We start from the raw sequence: 20,662 nt of genomic DNA, 5'->3' as shown, positions 1-20,662 counted from the left end.
ATTAGAACTCAGAACCCAGAGATTCAAACATGAAGTGCTTTATTCAGGAAGGAAAGTTCTGGAGAGTTCCGAACAAAGAGAGCTAAACTTAACCAAGAGAACACCCAACCATTTATCTGCTGTGACAGCGCCACCACAGGTGGGAGGAGAACACACAATACATAACACATTTTGCGGGCAGTGAGTAAAGTTTCTGCAGTTTGAGGTCAGTAACATTTTGCGGGCAGTGAGCAACGTTTCTGCAGTTTGAGGTCAGTAACATTTTGTGGGCAGTGAGTAATGTTTCTGCAGTTTGAGGTCAGTAACATTTTGCAGGCGGTGAGTAAAGTTTCTGCAGTTTGAGGTCAGTAACATTTTGCGGGCAGTGAGTAATGTTTGCAGTTTGAGGTCAGTAACATTTTGCGGGCAGTGAGTAATGTTTCTGCAGTTTGAGGTCAGTAACATTTTGCAAGCGGTGAGTAATGTTTCTGCAGGGCGGTGAGCAATGTTTTTATTCTGCTGCTGCTCTGGGCTGGTTTTTGACGTGTGGCGGCGCGGGGCTCCTGACGTCACACTCCGGCCGGGGCTAGCGGAGGTGCGCAGGCGCGGCCGGCGGGAGCTGGGGAGTCTCGGGGCTGGTGGCGGGCGCCGTGTTCCCGCTGTCCGTCCGTCAGTGTGTGTGTGTGGGGGAGAGAGAGACTGTAACCTGGTCAGGTCGGCGCCGAATCAGCGACAGTGGCTTAGAAGAGTCCGGGTGGGTCTTTGAGTGCCGGTGAGCCTGTTGTGGTGAATGTGTGTGTGTATGTGGGAGAGAGGGCCGGGGCCTCGACGTTGTTTACTTCGGCTGTTTGAAAGTTGAAGTCCGGTCCGGTCCACCGGGGGTCGGGTTGCGGGGAGGCGGCGGCCGCTTTCCTCCAGCCGGGAAAGGTGTCCCAGTCTCCGGGAACTTCAGAGGGTCGCAGGTAAAAAGGCAGCGATTCCCACTGTCAGCCGCCCTCCCCCCGGCAGAAGTTGCTCCCTCTCCGAGGCGCCGCGCTGTCTTGGTTTAGTCCTACTGTTGTTTCGATATCGATGAGCTGTGCATTTTTGTTTTTGTTTGGCAGCGCAGGAAATGAGTGCTGGCAGGGTTTTTTTTGTGTGATAACGAGCCGTCTCTTATTTCCCCCTCGCAGTGTCAGTCAGTATGTAAGAAATCACACAACACCAGGTTATACAACAGCTTTATTTGAAATCAGCTGTTGGACTATAACCTGGTGTTGTGTGATTTCGTACATTTGTCCACCCCAGTCCAACTCCGGCATCTCCACACCATGTCAGTCAGTAGGTAGCACTCTCGCACCCCCCCCCCCCCCCCCCCCAGAGTCAAAAGGTTGTGGGTTCAAGTCCCCACTCCAGGGACTTGAGCACAAAAGTCTAGGCTGACACTTGTGCTGAGGGAGTGCTGCACTGTCGGAGGTGCCGTCTTTGGGATGAGATGTTAAACCGAGGCCCCGTCGGCGCTCTCAGGTGGACGTAAAAGATCCCACAGCACTATTGCGAAGAAGAGTAGGGGAGTTATCCCTGGTGTCCTGGCCAATATTTATCCCTCAATCAACAGAACATCAAAGCAGATTATCTAGTCATTATCATATAGCTGTTTGTGGGAGCTTGCTGTGTGTAAATTTGCTGCTGTGTTTCCTACATTACAACAGTGAGTACACTCCAAAAGTACTTCATTGGCTGTAAAGTGCTTTGAGATGTCCGGTGGTTGTGAAAGGTGCTATATAAATGCAAGTTTTTTTAATCCTGTTTCTTAGGTACTTTTGATGCAAGCGCAGTCATGGTCCAGAAATACCAGTCACCTGTCAGGGTTTACAAACATCCCTTTGAACTTGTTATGACAGTGAGTAAACTTTTTTTTGTTTGCAGATTTGACTAAATAAAGCTTTTTAAAATGTAATTTCCACGCAAGTTATGAGTGGCAAATAATTAACCGACCTTGTTTATACAAGTTCATACGTTGTTAAAGTTGGAGATAATCTGAGCTACTTTGGGCAGATTTTATATTTATGCCACATGTGTTGGAGTGTAATAATTTTTCTTTAAACTCTTCAATGCTAATGCAAGCACCCCTATACTTGAATATTTAACTCCTAATAATATGAATATACTCTTGCTGGTATTCTAGAGAACCAAGGAGCTATGTTGTACGGTTATACATAAACACCCCCTTGATTGTGTGAATCTAACAATTAAAAATATTGGAGAATGATATTAAGGTGCAGTTTCTGGTAGGACCTTAGTGTTGTGACTTTAACATATAGGGTGGTTTGATCACAGAAATATATTGCCACCTCTACACTGGATATATGGTGATTTTAAAAATTGTTTTGGGGTCTTAATAGCATGGTGCAGAGATCCTGTGCAGAACAGCAAAATATGTTGCCCTGGCTGTAGTGACCATTTGTTTTGTGACAAAATTGAGAAGATAATATTGCACTTGTCTCATGCTACAGACTGCACCTGTTTGAAAGCACAGTAACATTTATTCCAGTATCTTTGAATATTGTAGTAACATTTCTGAGCCAAAGCTAATCACTCCGTGCTTCTGTATGTTCATCTAATTCTAGGTTATAATCCAAATAAACTTGCAAAAGTAATTCTTCAGGCTATTATGTGATTCACACTATCTAAGTTGCATAGAACATTGTTGATGCTTAATCCTTTAAGTTGTCAATGTCATTTTATAAAGGTTCAAGGATAGAGGTTGCTATTATCAAGTTACAATTTGTGGCCTCAAAAAAAAAAAAAAAAAAAAAAAAAAAAAAAAAAAAAAAAAAATACTCCTGCTTTTTAGAAAATTTGTAGCAAAATAGAATCCAATTTCCAAGTGTGAAAACTTTGTAACACTTGTACTGAGTTAACAACTATAATTTATACAGCAGCTTTAAAGTAGAAAACATCTTGAGGCATTTCACAGATGGTGTTCAGGAATGAGTGCCAAGTAAGAGAAAGATTCGGAAATGGGGTAGCCAGCTTTGCTGAAGAGGATTCTGCTGTAAATTTTTGAATTATTCAAATTGGAATTCTGAGAAGAAAAATGAGTCAGATTCCTGTATTTGTTTGGAATTGATCCACATTAATTGAAACAAAATAACTGCAGGACCAGTGATCACAAACAAAGTTTACATATACAGGGGGTACGAGTAAATCACTGACTCAGATTAATTAACTATGGGATTAATTCCTCTGTATTGGTGGGGGCATGCATATGTTGATAGCAGCTGAGATTATTATATTTCAACCTATTTGAGAGCTAGAATTTCAGTTGGTGAACGTGATCTATAAGAATACCAATGCTTTTGTCATTTTTTCAGACACCAGTGAGAGTGTCATTTTTTTCAGTTGTATCACATGAAGTGGGAACAAGAGAGTTAGTTTTTACCGTGTTCTAATTTTGTCTGCCTGGAGTAACAAGATTCTGTTTCTGCACTGAATAACCATTATCTTTCAGTCCAGCTGCCTTATGTCCCTAAGGAGCGCATTCTTTGTGGTTGAAGATTTTAGATGGATTGCTCCAGATAGTGCTATTTATTTCACTGGTTATTTTTTGCTGCAGTGTCATTCAGCAATTGCTGTTGACCCATGGTTGCTTCAGACTTTGTGAAGTTCAATGCACTACGGTTATATTTGTAAAATCAGTAGATTTACATTTCAAAAACACCTACATTTTTGTTCTGTAAGTTTTCTTCCATTCAAATACACTGATATCTTCTGTAAAGTATTGGGAAAAGAATGCAATTTAGCACTTAAAAATGATGGGCCATGCTTTGCATTAAATATAATTTTATGTAGATGAATTGTTCCTTATAATTAATTTTGTTCCCCTTGAAGATTAGTTTTTTGTCCAGAATTCCTAGTATGTATCGGCCAAGTTTATGTAAAGTGCATCTTTGACCGTATGATGATTGCATAGGCAGAGATTAGTCCTTCTCAATTCAAAATATTTTTCCTCTTGCAAAGCAAAATTCTAAATGTGTGACCGTTATATTTTGTAGTAGAGAGTAAAGTCACTTGCCGCTCATGGGAACTGGCTGCCCAAGGGCAAGTGGCCGGTTGCTTTTGACATGTAATAAATGTCAATGGTTAATAAATGTACTTTGATAAATTGTACCTTTCTATATGTGGTTGATGGACTGGCTTTTTAAAAAAAAAGAATCCAATCAAAAGAAATGATGGTGTATATTTATTTCCCAATCTTTGCAAGAGCTAAGAGTTTCATAGGCAACGGACTCCATTATTTTGTTTGTTATACAATGGCCCGTAATTTGCACTCCGCGGCGAAGCCAAGGAATTTGCCGCTGGCCCCGAAGTAAGATTTGCACAAAGGTCTCGTGATCGCTGTGGCGAGAAGTTCGGCTTTTCCGACACGTAATTGAAATCAACGCAAGTTCATGGGGATTCCCAGCGAAGTGCTGCTGTGATGTCAACAAGCTGTATAAGCAGCCAATCAAAATGCAGAATTCTCAAACTGCAAACCAGGAAGTGGGTACGCTCCTTTGATTCTAACATTTAAAAAATGTTAGAGAGCAAAATAAAGATTGGGATCCTCACATTGGGGTGGGGGGGGTGGGGGTGGGAAAGCAAACCTGAAATAAAGATGGACAAACTTAAAAATTAAAATGAAGATTTAAAAAAAATTAAAATGGATAAATTTGACTGCACAAAATGTAAATTAATTTTTCAGGGACATAACCTTTGTGTAGCAGCCAATGCGCTGTTAAAACCCCAGTTACATCTGACCCTAAAGGGTCTATCTTTTAATGGGGTATTTAACACGGAATTACTGCGGAAGAGCCAAAGTTTTCATCAGTTTCCATGATTTGAGAGATTACACTGATTGCTGGTTCTGTGGTGAGGGGGGGTGGGGCCAAAGCGCAGCATGTGGAGGAGCAGTGAACGACAGACCGCAGCTTCAGGATTTCTGCGTTAGGCTGCGAAGGCGCTGAATCCCGAAGTTGCGGTCAGTTTCAAAGGCGGAATGACAGCGAACGCTGCCAGTTCGCCGTCATCGGGACCGCAAATTCCAGGCCATTGACTACATGTATAAACAAGATACACGGACCTACACTTTGTAGCCTTTTCTGGGACAGGAAGGTACACAGAGACCCACTCTGCTGTGTCCCCCACTCTTTGCACTGTGTCCCCACTTCCAGCTGGTCAGTCCAGTTTGCGTGGCATTCACCCGCCCATGTGTTTCCTACACTACCACAGTGGCTCTACTTTAAAAATACTTGATTGGCTGTAAAGCGCTTTGGGATATCACGAGTGTGTGAAAGGTGCTATATAAATGCAAGTTTTTTTCTTTTTGTTGGCTGAGTGTGTATCTAAAACCTGTATGCAAATTAGGTAAACAGTCATGCTTCCCAGCATTTGTGCTGTTTGAATATTAGACGCAAGGGCCATGCGTTGAGCATTCAATGGTTGGCGGAAGGCCAAGAGAAATTATTCCTGGCAGCTTCTGTGCTGCCTGCAAAATGGCCTTTTTTTGGGGGAAACGTTTTTGAATCCACTTCTTGGGCCTGTGCCTTTCACAGACCCAAGGAGGGGAGTAAAACATTTTTTCAACAGAAGAGCTCCCTTTTTGCAGGCAGCACAGAGGTTGTCTGCATCCAGTCATTTCAGGGGGCCTGCTGCGTCCAAACTCCACTCTCTTCAGCTGAACTCCCTGGCAGAGGAAAGGGAACCCGTTTCTAGTGTGCAACTGACCTGAGGCTGGAAGGTTGCCAGGAGCACAGCTCCATGACAGATAAAAATCCCGTTCCCCTAGAGATGTGCTCCAAACAGGAGGCTCACAGAGACCCTGGACCATGATGTCCTTTTATAAATATATATTCAACTAATTTTGACTAATCACGTTATCAAAAAAGCATCAAAATCTACTTGTGCATGAAATCCAAACTTTAGCTGTTTAAAGGCCGAGTTTATACCTTTTGAACTCTCTGGGTTTTTAATAAGAATGCATTAAATTTTCACTATATATGAACACTTTCACCAAAATAAAAAAATGTGGGCCACAATTGGATCTTGGCTCGTGGGGGAGTTGGGAGAGATACGCTGATTTGAAATGGGAATGTGCGATATATGAATGGAAAGATTCATTGATGATTAGGGCTTATCTTCGGAAAATGCGTCAGCAGAAGCAGCTGATTTGGTGGTGGGTGGCGCTCAGCATATTTTGATTAAGTGATTGAAAGGCCAGCGGTTTCTGGTTTTGCGTCTTGATTAATTTAATGTGCTGCGTCGCGCTGCATTCGCAGACGCAAGACTTCTAATATATACATAGATAAGAAAAGAATTTATACTGAACATTTGAAACTAATAAACATGACGGGCATTAGGCAAGAAATTTGTAACAATATTGTGTTTTAAGTCATTTGAATTTACAGTAATTGTTCTACTCTGCAGGAGCCGTACAAAATTAAATAATTGAGATTAATAAGTAAGACTTCACATAAGCATATTTCTGTGGGGCAAAAATACAGCTTCTGTAGTTTTGATAATTTTTAAGATAAATTGATGTCTCTGGTAGTGTGTTGATTTGACCCAAAATGCCAGTATGTTTTGATACTTTTTTCATGGGCAAAGCATTGCTGGATGGCAGTAGTTTATAGAAAATAGGTTATAGTACTGGCTGGGGATTTACTTAATCACGAGTCATACTGTAGAGTTTGGGATTTACACGTGAAGAAAATAGATGTTGAAGTTGAATGTTAATGTTGTAGCCTATTCTGCATTTGCAACTTCATGGCACTAACCCATTTACAGCAGTTTTGACCCACTTTGAAACTAGTCAGCTAACAAGTAACTGTCATCTGGTGCTTATTTTTTCATGGAATTTTCTCCCTTTGCCTGAAGGCATCACCTTCTGTTGAGGTATGGTTCATTGGATGCTGTCCTTTCTTGTGCAAGCCTAAACAGTATCAGTAGGCTATTGGATCATCACAATTATCACTTGGCATCATAGCCAGCAGTGATCTTGTCCACAGATGCGCACCTTTTCGGTAGGGTACCCAGATCAACTAACTCTGCATAGACTGGGAATTGAACCCCCTTCCCCTCACCCCTTCCCCTCTCTCTTTCCCCCCCCCCTCCCCCCCATCTCCTTCCCCTCCCCCCCCATCTCCTTTCCCCTCCCCCCCCCCCCATCTCCTTCCCCTCCCCCCCCCCCCCCATCTCCTCCCCTCCCCCCCCCCCATCTCCTCCCCTCCCCCCCCCCCCATCTCCTTCCCCACCCCCCCCCCCCCCCATCTCCTTCCCCTCCCCCCCCCCATCTCCTTCCCCTCCCCCCCCATCCTTCCCTCCCCCCCCCAACTCCTTCCCCTCCCCCCCCCATCTCCTTCCCCTCCCCCCCCCATCTCCTTCCCCTCCCCCCCCATCTCCTTCCCCCCCCCCATCTCCTTCCCCCCCCCCATCTCCTTCCCCCCCCCCATCTCCTTCCCCCCCCCCATCTCCTTCCCCCCCCCATCCCTCTCCTTCCCCCCCCCATCTCCTTCCCCCCCCCCATCTCCTTCCCTCCCCCCCATCTCCTTCCCCTCCCCCCCATCTCCTTCCCCTCCCCCCCATCTCCTTCCCCTCCCCCCCATCTCCTTCCCCTCCCCCCCCACTCCTTCCCTCCCCCCCACACCTCCCTCCCCCATCTCCTTCCCCCCCCCCCCATCTCCTTCCCCTCCCCCCCATCTCCTTCCCCTCCCCCCCATCTCCTTCCCCTCCCCCCCATCTCCTTCCCCTCCCCCCCATCTCCTTCCCCTCCCCCCCATCTCCTTCCCCTCCCCCCCATCTCCTTCCCCCCCCCCATCTCCTTCCCTCCCCCCCATCTCCTTCCCCTCCCCCCCATCTCCTTCCCCTCCCCCCCATCTCCTTCCCCTCCCCCCCATCTCCTTCCCCTCCCCCCCATCTCCTTCCCCTCCCCCCCATCTCCTTCCCCTCCCCCCCATCTCCTTCCCCTCCCCCCCATCTCCTTCCCCTCCCCCCCATCTCCTTCCCCTCCCCCCCATCTCCTTCCCCTCCCCCCCATCTCCTTCCCCTCCCCCCCATCTCCTTCCCCTCCCCCCCATCTCCTTCCCCTCCCCCCCCATCTCCTTCCCCTCCCCCCCATCTCCTTCCCCTCCCCCCCCATCTCCTTCCCCTCCCCCCCATCTCCTTCCCCTCCCCCCCATCTCCTTCCCCTCCCCCCATCTCCTTCCCCTCCCCCCCATCTCCTTCCCCTCCCCCCCATCTCCTTCCCCTCCCCCCCATCTCCTTCCCCTCCCCCCCCATCTCCTTCCCCTCCCCCCCATCTCCTTCCCCTCCCCCCCATCTCCTTCCCCTCCCCCCATCTCCTTCCCCTCCCCCCATCTCCTTCCCCTCCCCCCCATCTCCTTCCCCTCCCCCCCATCTCCTTCCCCTCCCCCCCATCTCCTTCCCCTCCCCCCCATCTCCTTCCCCTCCCCCCCATCTCTCCCCTCCCCCCCATCTCCTTCCCCTCCCCCATCTCCTTCCCCTCCCCCCCATCTCCTTCCCCTCCCCCCCCATCTCCTTCCCCTCCCCCCCATCTCCTTCCCCTCCCCCCCATCTCCTTCCCCTCCCCCCATCTCCTTCCCCTCCCCCCCCATCTCCTTCCCCTCCCCCCCATCTCCTTCCCCTCCCCCCCATCTCCTTCCCCTCCCCCCATCTCCTTCCCTCCCCCCATCTCCTTCCCCTCCCCCCCATCTCCTTCCCCTCCCCCCCATCTCCTTCCCCTCCCCCCCCATCTCCTTCCCCTCCCCCCCATCTCCTTCCCCTCCCCCCCCATCTCCTTCCCCTCCCCCCCCATCTCCTTCCCCTCCCCCCCCATCTCCTTCCCCTCCCCCCCCATCTCCTTCCCCTCCCCCCCCATCTCCTTCCCCTCCCCCCCCCATCTCCTTCCCCTCCCCCCCCATCTCCTTCCCCTCCCCCCCCATCTCCTTCCCCTCCCCCCCCATCTCCTTCCCCTCCCCCCCCATCTCCTTCCCCTCCCCCCCCATCTCCTTCCCCTCCCCCCCCATCTCCTTCCCCTCCCCCCCATCTCCTTCCCCTCCCCCCCATCTCCTTCCCCTCCCCCCCCATCTCCTTCCCCTCCCCCCCCATCTCCTTCCCCTCCCCCCCCATCTCCTTCCCCTCCCCCCCATCTCCTTCCCCTCCCCCCCCATCTCCTTCCCCTCCCCCCCCATCTCCTTCCCCTCCCCCCCCATCTCCTTCCCCTCCCCCCCCATCTCCTTCCCCTCCCCCCCCATCTCCTTCCCCTCCCCCCCATCTCCTTCCCCTCCCCCCCCATCTCCTTCCCCTCCCCCCCCCATCTCCTTCCCCTCCCCCCCCATCTCCTTCCCCTCCCCCCCCATCTCCTTCCCCTCCCCCCCCATCTCCTTCCCCTCCCCCCCCCATCTCCTTCCCCTCCCCCCCCCATCTCTTCCCCTCCCCCCCATCTCCTTCCCCTCCCCCCCCCCATCTCCTTCCCCTCCCCCCCCATCTCCTTCCCCTCCCCCCCCCATCTCCTTCCCCTCCCCCCCCATCTCCTTCCCCTCCCCCCCCCATCTCCTTCCCCTCCCCCCCCCATCTCCTTCCCCTCCCCCCCCATCTCCTTCCCCTCCCCCCCCATCTCCTTCCCCTCCCCCCCCATCTCCTTCCCCTCCCCCCCCATCTCCTCCCCTCCCCCCCCATCTCCTTCCCCTCCCCCCCCATCCCTCCCCCCCCCCATCTCCTTCCCCTCCCCCCCCATCTCCTTCCCCTCCCCCCCCATCTCCTCCCCTCCCCCCCACTCCTTCCCCTCCCCCCCCATCTCCTTCCCCTCCCCCCCCCATCTCCTTCCCCTCCCCCCCCATCTCCTTCCCCTCCCCCCCCCATCTCCTTCCCCCTCCCCCCCCATCTCCTTCCCCTCCCCCCCCACTCTCCTTCCCCTCCCCCCCCATCTCCTTCCCCTCCCCCCCCATCTCCTTCCCCTCCCCCCCCCATCTCCTTCCCCTCCCCCCCCATCTCCTTCCCCTCCCCCCCCATCTCCATCCCCTCCCCCCCCCATCTCCTTCCCCTCCCCCCCCATCTCCTTCCCCTCCCCCCCCATCTCCTTCCCCTCCCCCCCATCTCCTTCCCCTCCCCCCCCCATCTCCTTCCCCTCCCCCCCCATCTCCTTCCCCTCCCCCCCCATCTCCTTCCCCTCCCCCCCCATCTCCTTCCCCTCCCCCCCCATCTCCTTCCCCTCCCCCCCATCTCCTTCCCCTCCCCCCCATCTCCTTCCCCTCCCCCCCCACTCCTTCCCCTCCCCCCCCATCTCCTTCCCCTCCCCCCCCATCTCCTTCCCCTCCCCCCCCATCTCCTTCCCCTCCCCCCCATCTCCTTCCCCTCCCCCCCCATCTCCTTCCCCTCCCCCCCCATCTCCTTCCCCTCCCCCCCATCTCCTTCCCCTCCCCCCCCATCTCCTTCCCCTCCCCCCCATCTCCTTCCCCTCCCCCCCATCTCCTTCCCCTCCCCCCCATCTCCTTCCCCTCCCCCCCATCTCCTTCCCCTCCCCCCCATCTCCTTCCCCTCCCCCCCATCTCCTTCCCCTCCCCCCCCATCTCCTTCCCCTCCCCCCCATCTCCTTCCCCTCCCCCCCCATCTCCTTCCCCTCCCCCCCATCTCCTTCCCCTCCCCCCCATCTCCTTCCCCTCCCCCCCCATCTCCTTCCCCTCCCCCCCCATCTCCTTCCCCTCCCCCCCCATCTCCTTCCCCTCCCCCCCATCTCCTTCCCCTCCCCCCCCATCTCCTTCCCCTCCCCCCCCATCTCCTTCCCCTCCCCCCCCATCTCCTTCCCCTCCCCCCCATCTCCTTCCCCTCCCCCCCCATCTCCTTCCCCTCCCCCCCCATCTCCTTCCCCTCCCCCCCCATCTCCTTCCCCTCCCCCCCCATCTCCTTCCCCTCCCCCCCCATCTCCTTCCCCTCCCCCCATCTCCTTCCCCTCCCCCCCATCTCCTTCCCCTCCCCCCCATCTCCTTCCCCTCCCCCCCATCTCCTTCCCCTCCCCCCCATCTCCTTCCCCTCCCCCCCATCTCCTTCCCCTCCCCCCCATCTCCTTCCCCTCCCCCCCATCTCCTTCCCCTCCCCCCCATCTCCTTCCCCTCCCCCCCATCTCCTTCCCCTCCCCCCCATCTCCTTCCCCTCCCCCCCATCTCCTTCCCCTCCCCCCCATCTCCTTCCCCTCCCCCCCATCTCCTTCCCCTCCCCCCCATCTCCTTCCCCTCCCCCCCATCTCCTTCCCCTCCCCCCCATCTCCTTCCCCTCCCCCCCATCTCCTTCCCCTCCCCCCCATCTCCTTCCCCTCCCCCCCATCTCCTTCCCCTCCCCCCCATCTCCTTCCCCTCCCCCCCATCTCCTTCCCCTCCCCCCCATCTCCTTCCCCTCCCCCCATCTCCTTCCCCTCCCCCCATCTCCTTCCCCTCCCCCCCATCTCCTTCCCCTCCCCCCATCTCCTTCCCCTCCCCCCATCTCCTTCCCCTCCCCCCCATCTCCTTCCCCTCCCCCCCATCTCCTTCCCCTCCCCCCCATCTCCTTCCCCTCCCCCCCATCTCCTTCCCCTCCCCCCCCATCTCCTTCCCCTCCCCCCCCATCTCCTCCCCCTCCCCCCCCATCTCCTCCCCCTCCCCCCCCATCTCCTTCCCCTCCCCCCCATCTCCTTCCCCTCCCCCCCATCTCCTTCCCCTCCCCCCCCATCTCCTTCCCCTCCCCCCCCATCTCCTTCCCCTCCCCCCCCATCTCCTTCCCCTCCCCCCCCATCTCCTTCCCCTCCCCCCCCATCTCCTTCCCCTCCCCCCCCATCTCCTTCCCCTCCCCCCCCATCTCCTTCCCCTCCCCCCCATCTCCTTCCCCTCCCCCCCATCTCCTTCCCCTCCCCCCCATCTCCTTCCCCTCCCCCCCCATCTCCTTCCCCCTCCTCCCCCATCTCCTTCCCCCTCCCCCCCCATCTCCTTCCCCCTCCCCCCCCATCTCCTTCCCCCTCCCCCCCCATCTCCTTCCCCCTCCCCCCCCATCTCCTTTTCTCCCCCCCCCCCCCCCCCCTCCTCCTCGCCCCACCGCAATAAGCTTATGCTGTGAGAAACTGAGACATACTGAGTTAATAGGCCTCAACTGGAGTGGTAGTGTGGGTTTTAAAATTAACCTCAATCGCCCGGTGTTAGAGAGGAAATAATCAGTTTCTTTTTTGATCATTAGCTCCTCCAGCAGGCTTTCCTAATTAATGTAAGAACAGGATCATGCTCAAATGTGATGCCTTCTATGGTGAAATAGCTCATTTCTAGTTACTGTTGAGGCTAACTGGGACAAGGTACTGATAGCAAAATACTGCAGATGTTGGAAATCCGAAATAACAACAGAAAATGCTGGAAAAACTCAGCAAGTCAGGCAACATCCGTGGAGAGAAATTTGAGTTGACGTTTCGGGTTTGGTACTTATGGAATTGTACCCAAGGAAAGATTCCACCCTTCAGAAAAGGAGAGAAATGGTGCAATAGTTAGGAATGAGGGAGGGGTAATGATTCTAATTAAAATAATATTGGATCGTCCTAATATTTATGGCTCAATTCTGTAAGGGATAGTTCATTATCCAACAGAAGCGTTCAACAGATTAACAGATTTTAATTTCTAAAAATGTCCAATTAACTATCACAGCAACTTAATTTCATCCTTTCAAATGTGCTTCTACTTGGGAATATTTTTTTCTGAGACTTATTTTAAAAAGGTTCTGATACAATTACAGGTTTCTCATTAAAAAAAAATCCTCTTCAGATTTCTGGTGAAAAGAAATCTTTATACGCCTGCTGAGCAGAACTTCTGCTACATGTGAATAAAATCCAGCCGCGTTTGATTTTATAGTAGCATTGGTTTGGCTCACCGTAAGTCTGAGCTGCTTTATTACGGTAAGTTAAATTGTTTCATACCGCTGACTTGTTGAAAAGAAATTCAACAAAATCTAATTAGCTTTGACATCCCGTTAACAATTTTTGAGATTAATATTTTTCCAATGTTTTTATGAGCCTATTTTTATCCAGTGTGCACATGACTGCACTGTCAGCTGACAAACAGTTACATATTGTGTGACAGCTGTTTACAATGTTCAGCCACATTCTGGTGCCTGATGGGATTGCTGACTGCAGCAGCGACGCTTGTTTTATCACAGTCAGCAGCTTTTGTAAGCTAAAAGGAAATTTTCTAAATACTGAAACAAGAAAGGCAATTCAGCAGCTCCTGCAGCTTAACTGTTCTGGTAATGGTGTTGGCTGACATACAGTTTATAAATCTTAATCCCTTTTGTTACAAAAGTGCTTCAAGTCGAGCAACCTAGAAGAAAAGAGGTTGTCAACATGAAGGGAGAAAGCAGAGCTGGCTTAATTACTTTGCTACTGCAACTCTGTAACGTTAAGGGACTTTGTGAAATATTCTTTTAACCCGATTTCTCTGAAAAATCTTGTAGATTTTGATGCAACTATCTGTTCTCAAGTTTGTAATTTTCAGTATCTGGACTTTAGAAAGATGACTGTTAAACCTTTTTTAAAAAGGTCCTTGGGATGTAACTTTTGCAGTCTCTAAACTGGACCTCCTGGCCGCTTATGCCTTTTTGCTTAAGCCTGGCTTTTGGCGGAATCCTATGGTGGTTAAGTGGGAGTGACTGAGAAAAGCATAACGAGGATAAGAGGAGAATTTGTCAACTTGAATCTCGGTTGGAATGCCCCTGTTTTAATACATCAGATTATTTCCTCATTTAATTGAAGAGAAGAATTTGGTAAAATGTGGTAATTTGTTTCCCTAGTAAAAACAAATTACAAAACCAAAAAAATTTTCATTTAATTTGTTCCTTTCACAAAACTACTTGAGAGTTATGCTCCCTGGTGGGTTTTTTTTATACACTCACACTCTCACTCTCTCTTCCTCTCTCTCATTCTAAATTGAAAACGTCACATACCCTTCAGTCATCTTGCGTCATCCATGCTAACAGTTGGTCTCATCACATCTGTTGTAGAGCCACATTATGATGCCAAGGAAATGAGGTCAGGAATACGCAGCTGCAATTTCTGAGACTGATACAAACTGAAAATTCTGAGTATTCTGTAGCAGTTGGAGCTGCTGTTCTTACTTAAAGCTATAGAACAGGGCCAAGCTATTCAGGTTGGATGACTATCAATAAAGTCAGGTTTGGTTTGGTATTGACCTACCACCAGATGCCATTGGCATATTTAGAAAAGATTTTATAAAATCATATTTTTAACGTCAGTTAGAGACATCCAGAGGAAGAGATCTAAGGGGTAAAATGGGCGGTAGCGAATTGGCGCCCATTATACACATGGAAAGGGAAATCGGGTGGGATGAATAATGTGCAGCTGATTCTCTACTGCCCATTTGCGCCCTCGCCAAAGTTGAATTTCACCACCCTAGCTTCAGAATTCTTACTCTAGCTTTCTTAACCACACTGCAATCTGGACACACTAAATCCTTTCCAAAAATAAAAATGGCATTAGAACTTTGTTTGAGGGAAGTGGCCAGAATTGTAGCAGAACTGAATCTGTCTGGTCTGCTAGACTGCTTTTTTAAAGCTGTCTGTCTTTGTTCCTGTTGTATTACATTACATAGCTAAAATGGTGGAGCGATTATATTAAAAGTGGGCGGAGTGAATATGGTGTCCATACGGTTATTTTGGGACCCAAATGAGACAGTATTTGGTTAATTTTGTTGAATTGTGAACTAAGATTTCCAGTAGAAAATACTTTATTTAAAAAATGTAAAGTTGTTTCACTATGCTAAATCATGTACATGGAGATGTATTTCAGGAGAAACCTTTCAAAGAGTAGCTTCATAGCCCTCATCAGGTTTGAAAGGTCAAAGTCCTCCCATTTCTCTGCGGTAGCCCCCAAATGCTGTGAAAGTATCTGCAATATTTTTGTCCTTTGCGATCTCTGTTTTTTGGATCCTATCCTGCATCAGCTGTACGGTAATTGGGGGGATTGTCAAATGCAAATATTCACAGTAACACACTTGGGACTAGGATGATTTTTGGGTTTGGATAGGAGAATATCGGGTATAGGTCAAGTGCAATTCTCCAGTACTGCTACATTTATTTTTAAGTTTCGTATTCTGTTTTCAAAAAGAAGAAAATCTAATTCTTGAGCACTGTTAGATGTGTTTTTTTTAAAGAACGTGCGTATGATAGGCTGCACTTGCAGCTGGTTAAATCTGGAGATCAAAACTTTAAAACTTATTTAAAAAATTTAAGTTTTCTGTGTATTGTATTTTAATCCTCGAGGGCTGGTAGTTTCAGGGTCGACTGGTTTTGTACATTTTCAACTTGCACACTGATGCGGACAACTATTTTATGGTAATATAAAGCAACTCAAGCATTGAGAATATCTTTAATCTTGTGCAACTAATTATTGAAATAAACCCCACAAATAAAATCTGACAGTAAGATAAATATTTGTGCTCCTTCTGTCATTCTTCCTTCTTCCTCTACAAATTTAATTTTTATCTTCTAACTAATGGGCTCTTTTCTCTAGCAAAGAGAAGCTAAGGGGTGACCTAATGGCGGTCTTAAAATTATGAAGGGATTTGATAGCGTAGATGTAGAGAAGATGTTTATACTTGTGGGGAGTCCAAAACTAGGGGCCATAAATATAAGATAGTCACTAATAAATCCAATAAGAAATTCAGGAGAAACTTCTTTACCCAGAGAGAGGTTATAATGTGGAACTCACTACCACAAGGAGTAGCTGAGGCGAATAGCATCGATGCATTTAAGGTGAAGCTAGATAAGTATATGAGGGAGAAAGGAATATGCTGATGGGGTTGGATGAAGTAGAGTGCAAGAAGGCTTCTGTGGAGTATAAAAACTGGCATAGACCAGTTGGGCCGAATAGCCTATTTCTGTGCTGTACATTCCATGTAATATACCCTACCAATTCTGATTTTCCTTTTTTTCTGCTTGTATTTTCCAGCCTCCCCGCTCTTATTATCCACTTTGAAGGTGGGGATGGCTTTGGAAAATATTCTTCTTTGATTGGCTAAAAACCATCTCTAAGGATTTGCTGGTCCGGTCAGCCCATCAGATGTCTGAACTTGTTTTGAGAGGCAGACGGAAGGGCTGCTAATAGGCGAGTTAGTTAATTGGCAACCCCAGGAAGAGTAGGCTAGAGTTAACAGCATTGATCCTGTGCTGCCAGTAGGGGACGTCTGAGTTTTTGCCCATTAGAATATTAATTTTAACCGCAGGAAAATCATGGGCTGTATGTTGGCAATTTCCTGTGAGCACTGCTCGCTACTGGCAGAATAATATTGGCCCAACTTAAACTATGAAACAATGGTCCAACTAACCGTAGAAACCAGTTAAATAAAAACAGAAAATGCTTGGAATATTCAGCAGGTCGGGCAGCGTCTGTGGAGAGAGAAACAAAGTTAATGTTTCAGGTCGATGACCTTTCAGTATACCAATTCTAATTTTTCCTTTTTTCTACTTGTATTTTCCAGCCTCCCTGTTCTCACTGTCGAGGTTGGGTGACTTTGGATGAAAGGTTATTGACCTGAATCGGTAACTCTGTTTCTCTCTCCACAGATGCTGCCTGACCTGCTGAGTATGTCAGCATTTTCTGCTTTTATTTCAGATTTCCAACATCTGCAGTATTTTGCTTTTGTAGGAGAAACCACTTGGTGTGATCGTGCAAACCAAATCTAAAATTTGTTAACTTCTTCTTTTGCAAAACTGAGTAACATTATTATTGGTCCGAAATTTGCGGTCAGTGGCGAAGCAAAGTCGTCACCGCTGGCGCCGAAGAAAGCGGCCCACAAAGATCTTGTGACCTCTGGTGAGAAGTTTGCCTTTCTCGACAAGTAAGTCAGATCAGTGTAGAATAGTGGGGAATTCCAAGTGACATCTAAGTAGCCAATCACAATGCTGAATTCTCACAGACAGGGAACCAGGAAGTGAAGAAGTTGCTTGTATTCAGACTTTTAAAAAAAAATGTTAGCGAGCAAAACAAAGTTTGGGGCTGTCACATGGGGAAAAGGTAAACCTGAAATAAATATGAACAAACTTTTAAAAAGTACCAATTTTTTTTAAGTTTCTTAATTGTAATTTTTATCGTAATGGAGAAATTTGACACTCCACAAAATTAAAATTAGTTTTTCAGGGCCTTAACGTTTGTTCAGCAGTCAGTATGCTGTTAAAACCCCAGTTACACATAATGCAACAAGGCCTAACATTTAATGGGGTATTTAACAGCGATATTAGTGCGGAAAAGCCCAAGTTTTCATCGGTTTCACTGATTACCGGCTATTGGGGAGGGTGGTGGAGCCACCGCACAGCCAGTATCGGAGCAGTGAATGGCTGACAGCACCCTCAGGATTTCTGTATTGGGATGCGCATGCGCTACATCAGGCCACAGTGCTTATTGCACATGCTGTAACCTGTTGGTACTATAGGGTTAGTTTTTCATAGTCAGTGGGTGGAAAATGCAGCTTGTGCATCTTTAATACTAGTTTTTTATATTGTAAGAGCACATTATTTTCAGTGTGTTTTTACGGGCAGGTCCTTGTACGTTGGTTGCAGGTACAAACTGATATTTCAGTGCAGTTATGCACAAAAGCAACAATGTACTCTGTACAATATACAGGACCGCTGAAAGCAGCAGTCTAGCACTGGTAGATTCATAGTTAACAGATTTCATTTTTTACATTCACGCATAAATGTTTAAATCCTGCTTTTTTGGACAAAGAATGTATTTTTTGATGAACGACGACTTTTCCTCTGGTTATTTGCCATGTGATCTGGTCCCGAGCTGCCACTAATGCAGAACTGCACCAAGTGCTAGGAGATGTGCATCAGTGCCTGATGTTATCCTCTTTCCCCCCCCCCCCCTTGGTGGCCTATACTGTGTGCTTTCCTACAGTGACACAGCTGCAGTTAGCACCTCCATAACATGGGGGAATTGAGTCTATGTGGAGCTAGGGGTTTATGCTGCAATTCACTAAGCTTTCCTTAGAACTAGTCCTTTCATATGCTTATCAAAATGAAGGATGTTAGTGCTGGGGAATGGAACATATTTCTGCTTAACCCACTTCTTTTGCTTTCTCCCCCCTGCTGCCTTCTCTTCCCCACCCCCCCAACTGCTCCTCGGTTCAAAATCAAAATACAAGAAACTTTCTGGTATCCGGCATGGATGGGACCGACGTGTTGCCGGTTCATCAACAATTCCGGATAACCGAACGCTATAGTAAAAGATACGGAGCTCAGAGCTCCGTATAAAGCAACAAACCCTGTTGCTAGCTTCAAAACAATCGACACAAGTTGCAAGCGTCTCTGTAGTTTAGCAACAGCTGCAGCTACACCCTTGCACAGCAACAAATGGAGTAATAAAAGTTATCTGAACCGACTCCTGAATTTTGCCGGTGGATCGAGCGTTCTGGTTATTTAGGGGCCGGTTAATCGAAAGTTTCCTGTATGTGTAATAAATTTCAGCTCCCATGGTTTCTTTTGAAGCTTTTAATGTGTGCTAAAACTTTGCTGGGCTCTGTGGCATTTTCAGAAATAAGCTTATCCATTTCAGATTGATCATTTTTCTTAATGCTAATCATCAGAAATAATATTGGCAATTCATGAGCCCCTGCATCTACAACCACACAAGAAAGAAAGCAAAACTTGCATTTGTAGTTGAGGTGAATAGCATAAATGCATTTAAGTGGGAGGTAGAAAGGAATAGAAGGTTTTGGTGGTGGGGTGAGATGAAGTAGGGTGGGAGGAGGCTTGTGTGGAGCATAAACACCGGCATAAACCACTTTGGCTGAATAACCTATTTCTGCGCTGTACGTTCTATGTATTATAACGCATTTCACAATCTCAGGAGGTCTCAAAATGCTTCACAGCCAATTAAGTACTTTTGAAGAGTAGCCACTGTTGTAATGTAACCTTGACTTATTTTGTTTACCGTACTTTTGCACAGTATAATTTTGACCTTTTTGTGTAACAATCAACACTGTGGCCTGATCATTGTTTTGTATATTCTGTATTGCCCCTTGCTGTAAGAGTTGGATGAGAGGAGTGCTGCTGCGTTTGTGAGGTACATTTCAGTCACCTTAGGTATACAACAGAGTTGTGAGGTGGTTAATTGCCCAACATTCAGCTTTTTACCCTTTAGGCAGCTTACTGGGGCTCAATAACGTTGCCAGCTATGCATTTGGGTTTTATTGTACACAAATATTGAATACTTTCAGAACACCAGGTTGTGGTTGATTTGCATTTTTATAGCTGTTCCTAATCAGACTTTATATTCTGCAATTACATTACATTCACCTTTCATTTTCTCTACCTATTCTATCCTATATCGCACTTTAATTAGACTAATTGTAAAATATTTTGTTTTCCTTTTCCTACTGAATTGTTTACATTGGGGCAAGAGTTCATTCCGCAAGCGATGAATTTTTCAATAATCTGATTTTCAGTTGTAATGCACTAATTCCATTTGTTAAACAGTTATTTTAATGAGACTTTGCAAAGCCCACTAAATACTGTGAAGAATTCAAAACTTTTCAGATTTTTAATGATGCAATTTTAAATTGTTAATCTGCCAATTAAGTAGGTGGTGTGTTTACACAGTGCCTGACCTCAAATAAGTACTGGATTCTTAATGTTTTGTAATCAAAAGGCAGTTTATGCAACCAAGCCATCACTAAATGCTTGTATTTTTTTGGTGGGGGGGGAGGGGGTGCAGTGTTGTATTTGCCTTGGGTTGTGTTTAAAGTCTACCAGAAATGAAAATAATTGGATTGACAGCTGCTGGGAACCAAGCCTTTAATAAAATCTTGAGGCTGCAGTACTGAGATAGTGATGATCATTTTAGAAAGAGCTGACTGAACATTAATAAACTGCAGGGAACACCTAAAGGAATAATTTGTTCAGATACTGTTTTCTGTTGGAAAATGCATTGTTTCTTTCACAAGTTTTAACTGTACCACTACTACTGTCTAATAGAATTGTACAATGTCTGCTTTTAAAAATGAGATGCCATATTTAATAAATCCGCAAGTTTATAGTAAAATCCAGCTTTTCAAGTGCGTTCTCCATTTCCGCAAGAGAATTTGGACAGACAGATTTTACAGAAAAACTCAATCTGTATATTAAATATGGCAAGTTGGCACCTCTGTTGTATTTTTTAAAAATGTGTTCAAGGGCTTTAAATGAGTTCTTACTTGATCATTAAATTGAGAACATGTGTAACAGCTGTTTGATTTTGAAGTTTTACAGCAATACTACTTTCTGTAGCTTGCAACCTCAATATTTTTTACTTTCTTTGAAAAATCTATTAATTAATTGGCTATGTAATACAAGGTTCTCCCTATTTCCACCTCTAACATGGTTTGTCTCAGACAGGGCCATTGAGTAGATTTGGGGGCTCTGGTATATCTCCTTGGTTGGGGCCCAACCCCGTATGCCAAACTTTATTCAAATTCAAATTCTGCTATAGATTATTATCAAATGGAATTTAGGAAACACGTATCTCTTAATTAATAATTTATAGGCGTTTTAAAGTTTACTTAACTGGAAACAGAAAAGTACAGGGATAGCAATAGAAAATATAACATTTTGCATGTTATATTTTTGCTGTGAATTCACGGGGTAGTTTAATTAACCATTTCCAAGTGGG

The 20,662-nt window shown here is 47.5% G+C and overlaps 1 protein-coding gene across 4 annotated transcripts in view; it reads left to right on the top strand.

Annotated features, from left to right (window-relative positions):
• Positions 1-580: 580 nt before the first annotated feature.
• The window catches only part of LOC147102761 (SEC14-like protein 1), a 66,827-nt gene continuing 46,745 nt past the window's right edge, over positions 581-20,662 (top strand). The window contains exons 1-2 of one of the 4 annotated variants that reach the window (XM_085963543.1): positions 581-733; positions 1,776-1,861. In XM_085963543.1, the coding sequence (XP_085819669.1) occupies positions 1,799-1,861 (63 nt within the window). In that variant the 5' untranslated portion in view covers positions 581-733; positions 1,776-1,798. The other 3 variants (XM_085963542.1, XM_085963544.1, XM_085963545.1) reach the window with 3 other exon arrangements.

The sequence above is a fragment of the Somniosus microcephalus genome, chromosome 21, assembly GCF_052327205.1.
Source record: "Somniosus microcephalus isolate GS21.2 chromosome 21, FLI_Smic_1.0, whole genome shotgun sequence".
NCBI classification, from domain to species: domain Eukaryota; kingdom Metazoa; phylum Chordata; class Chondrichthyes; order Squaliformes; family Somniosidae; genus Somniosus; species Somniosus microcephalus.
The sequence above is the reverse complement of the archived record's forward strand: the minus strand, read 5'-3'. Positions and strand labels throughout refer to the sequence as shown.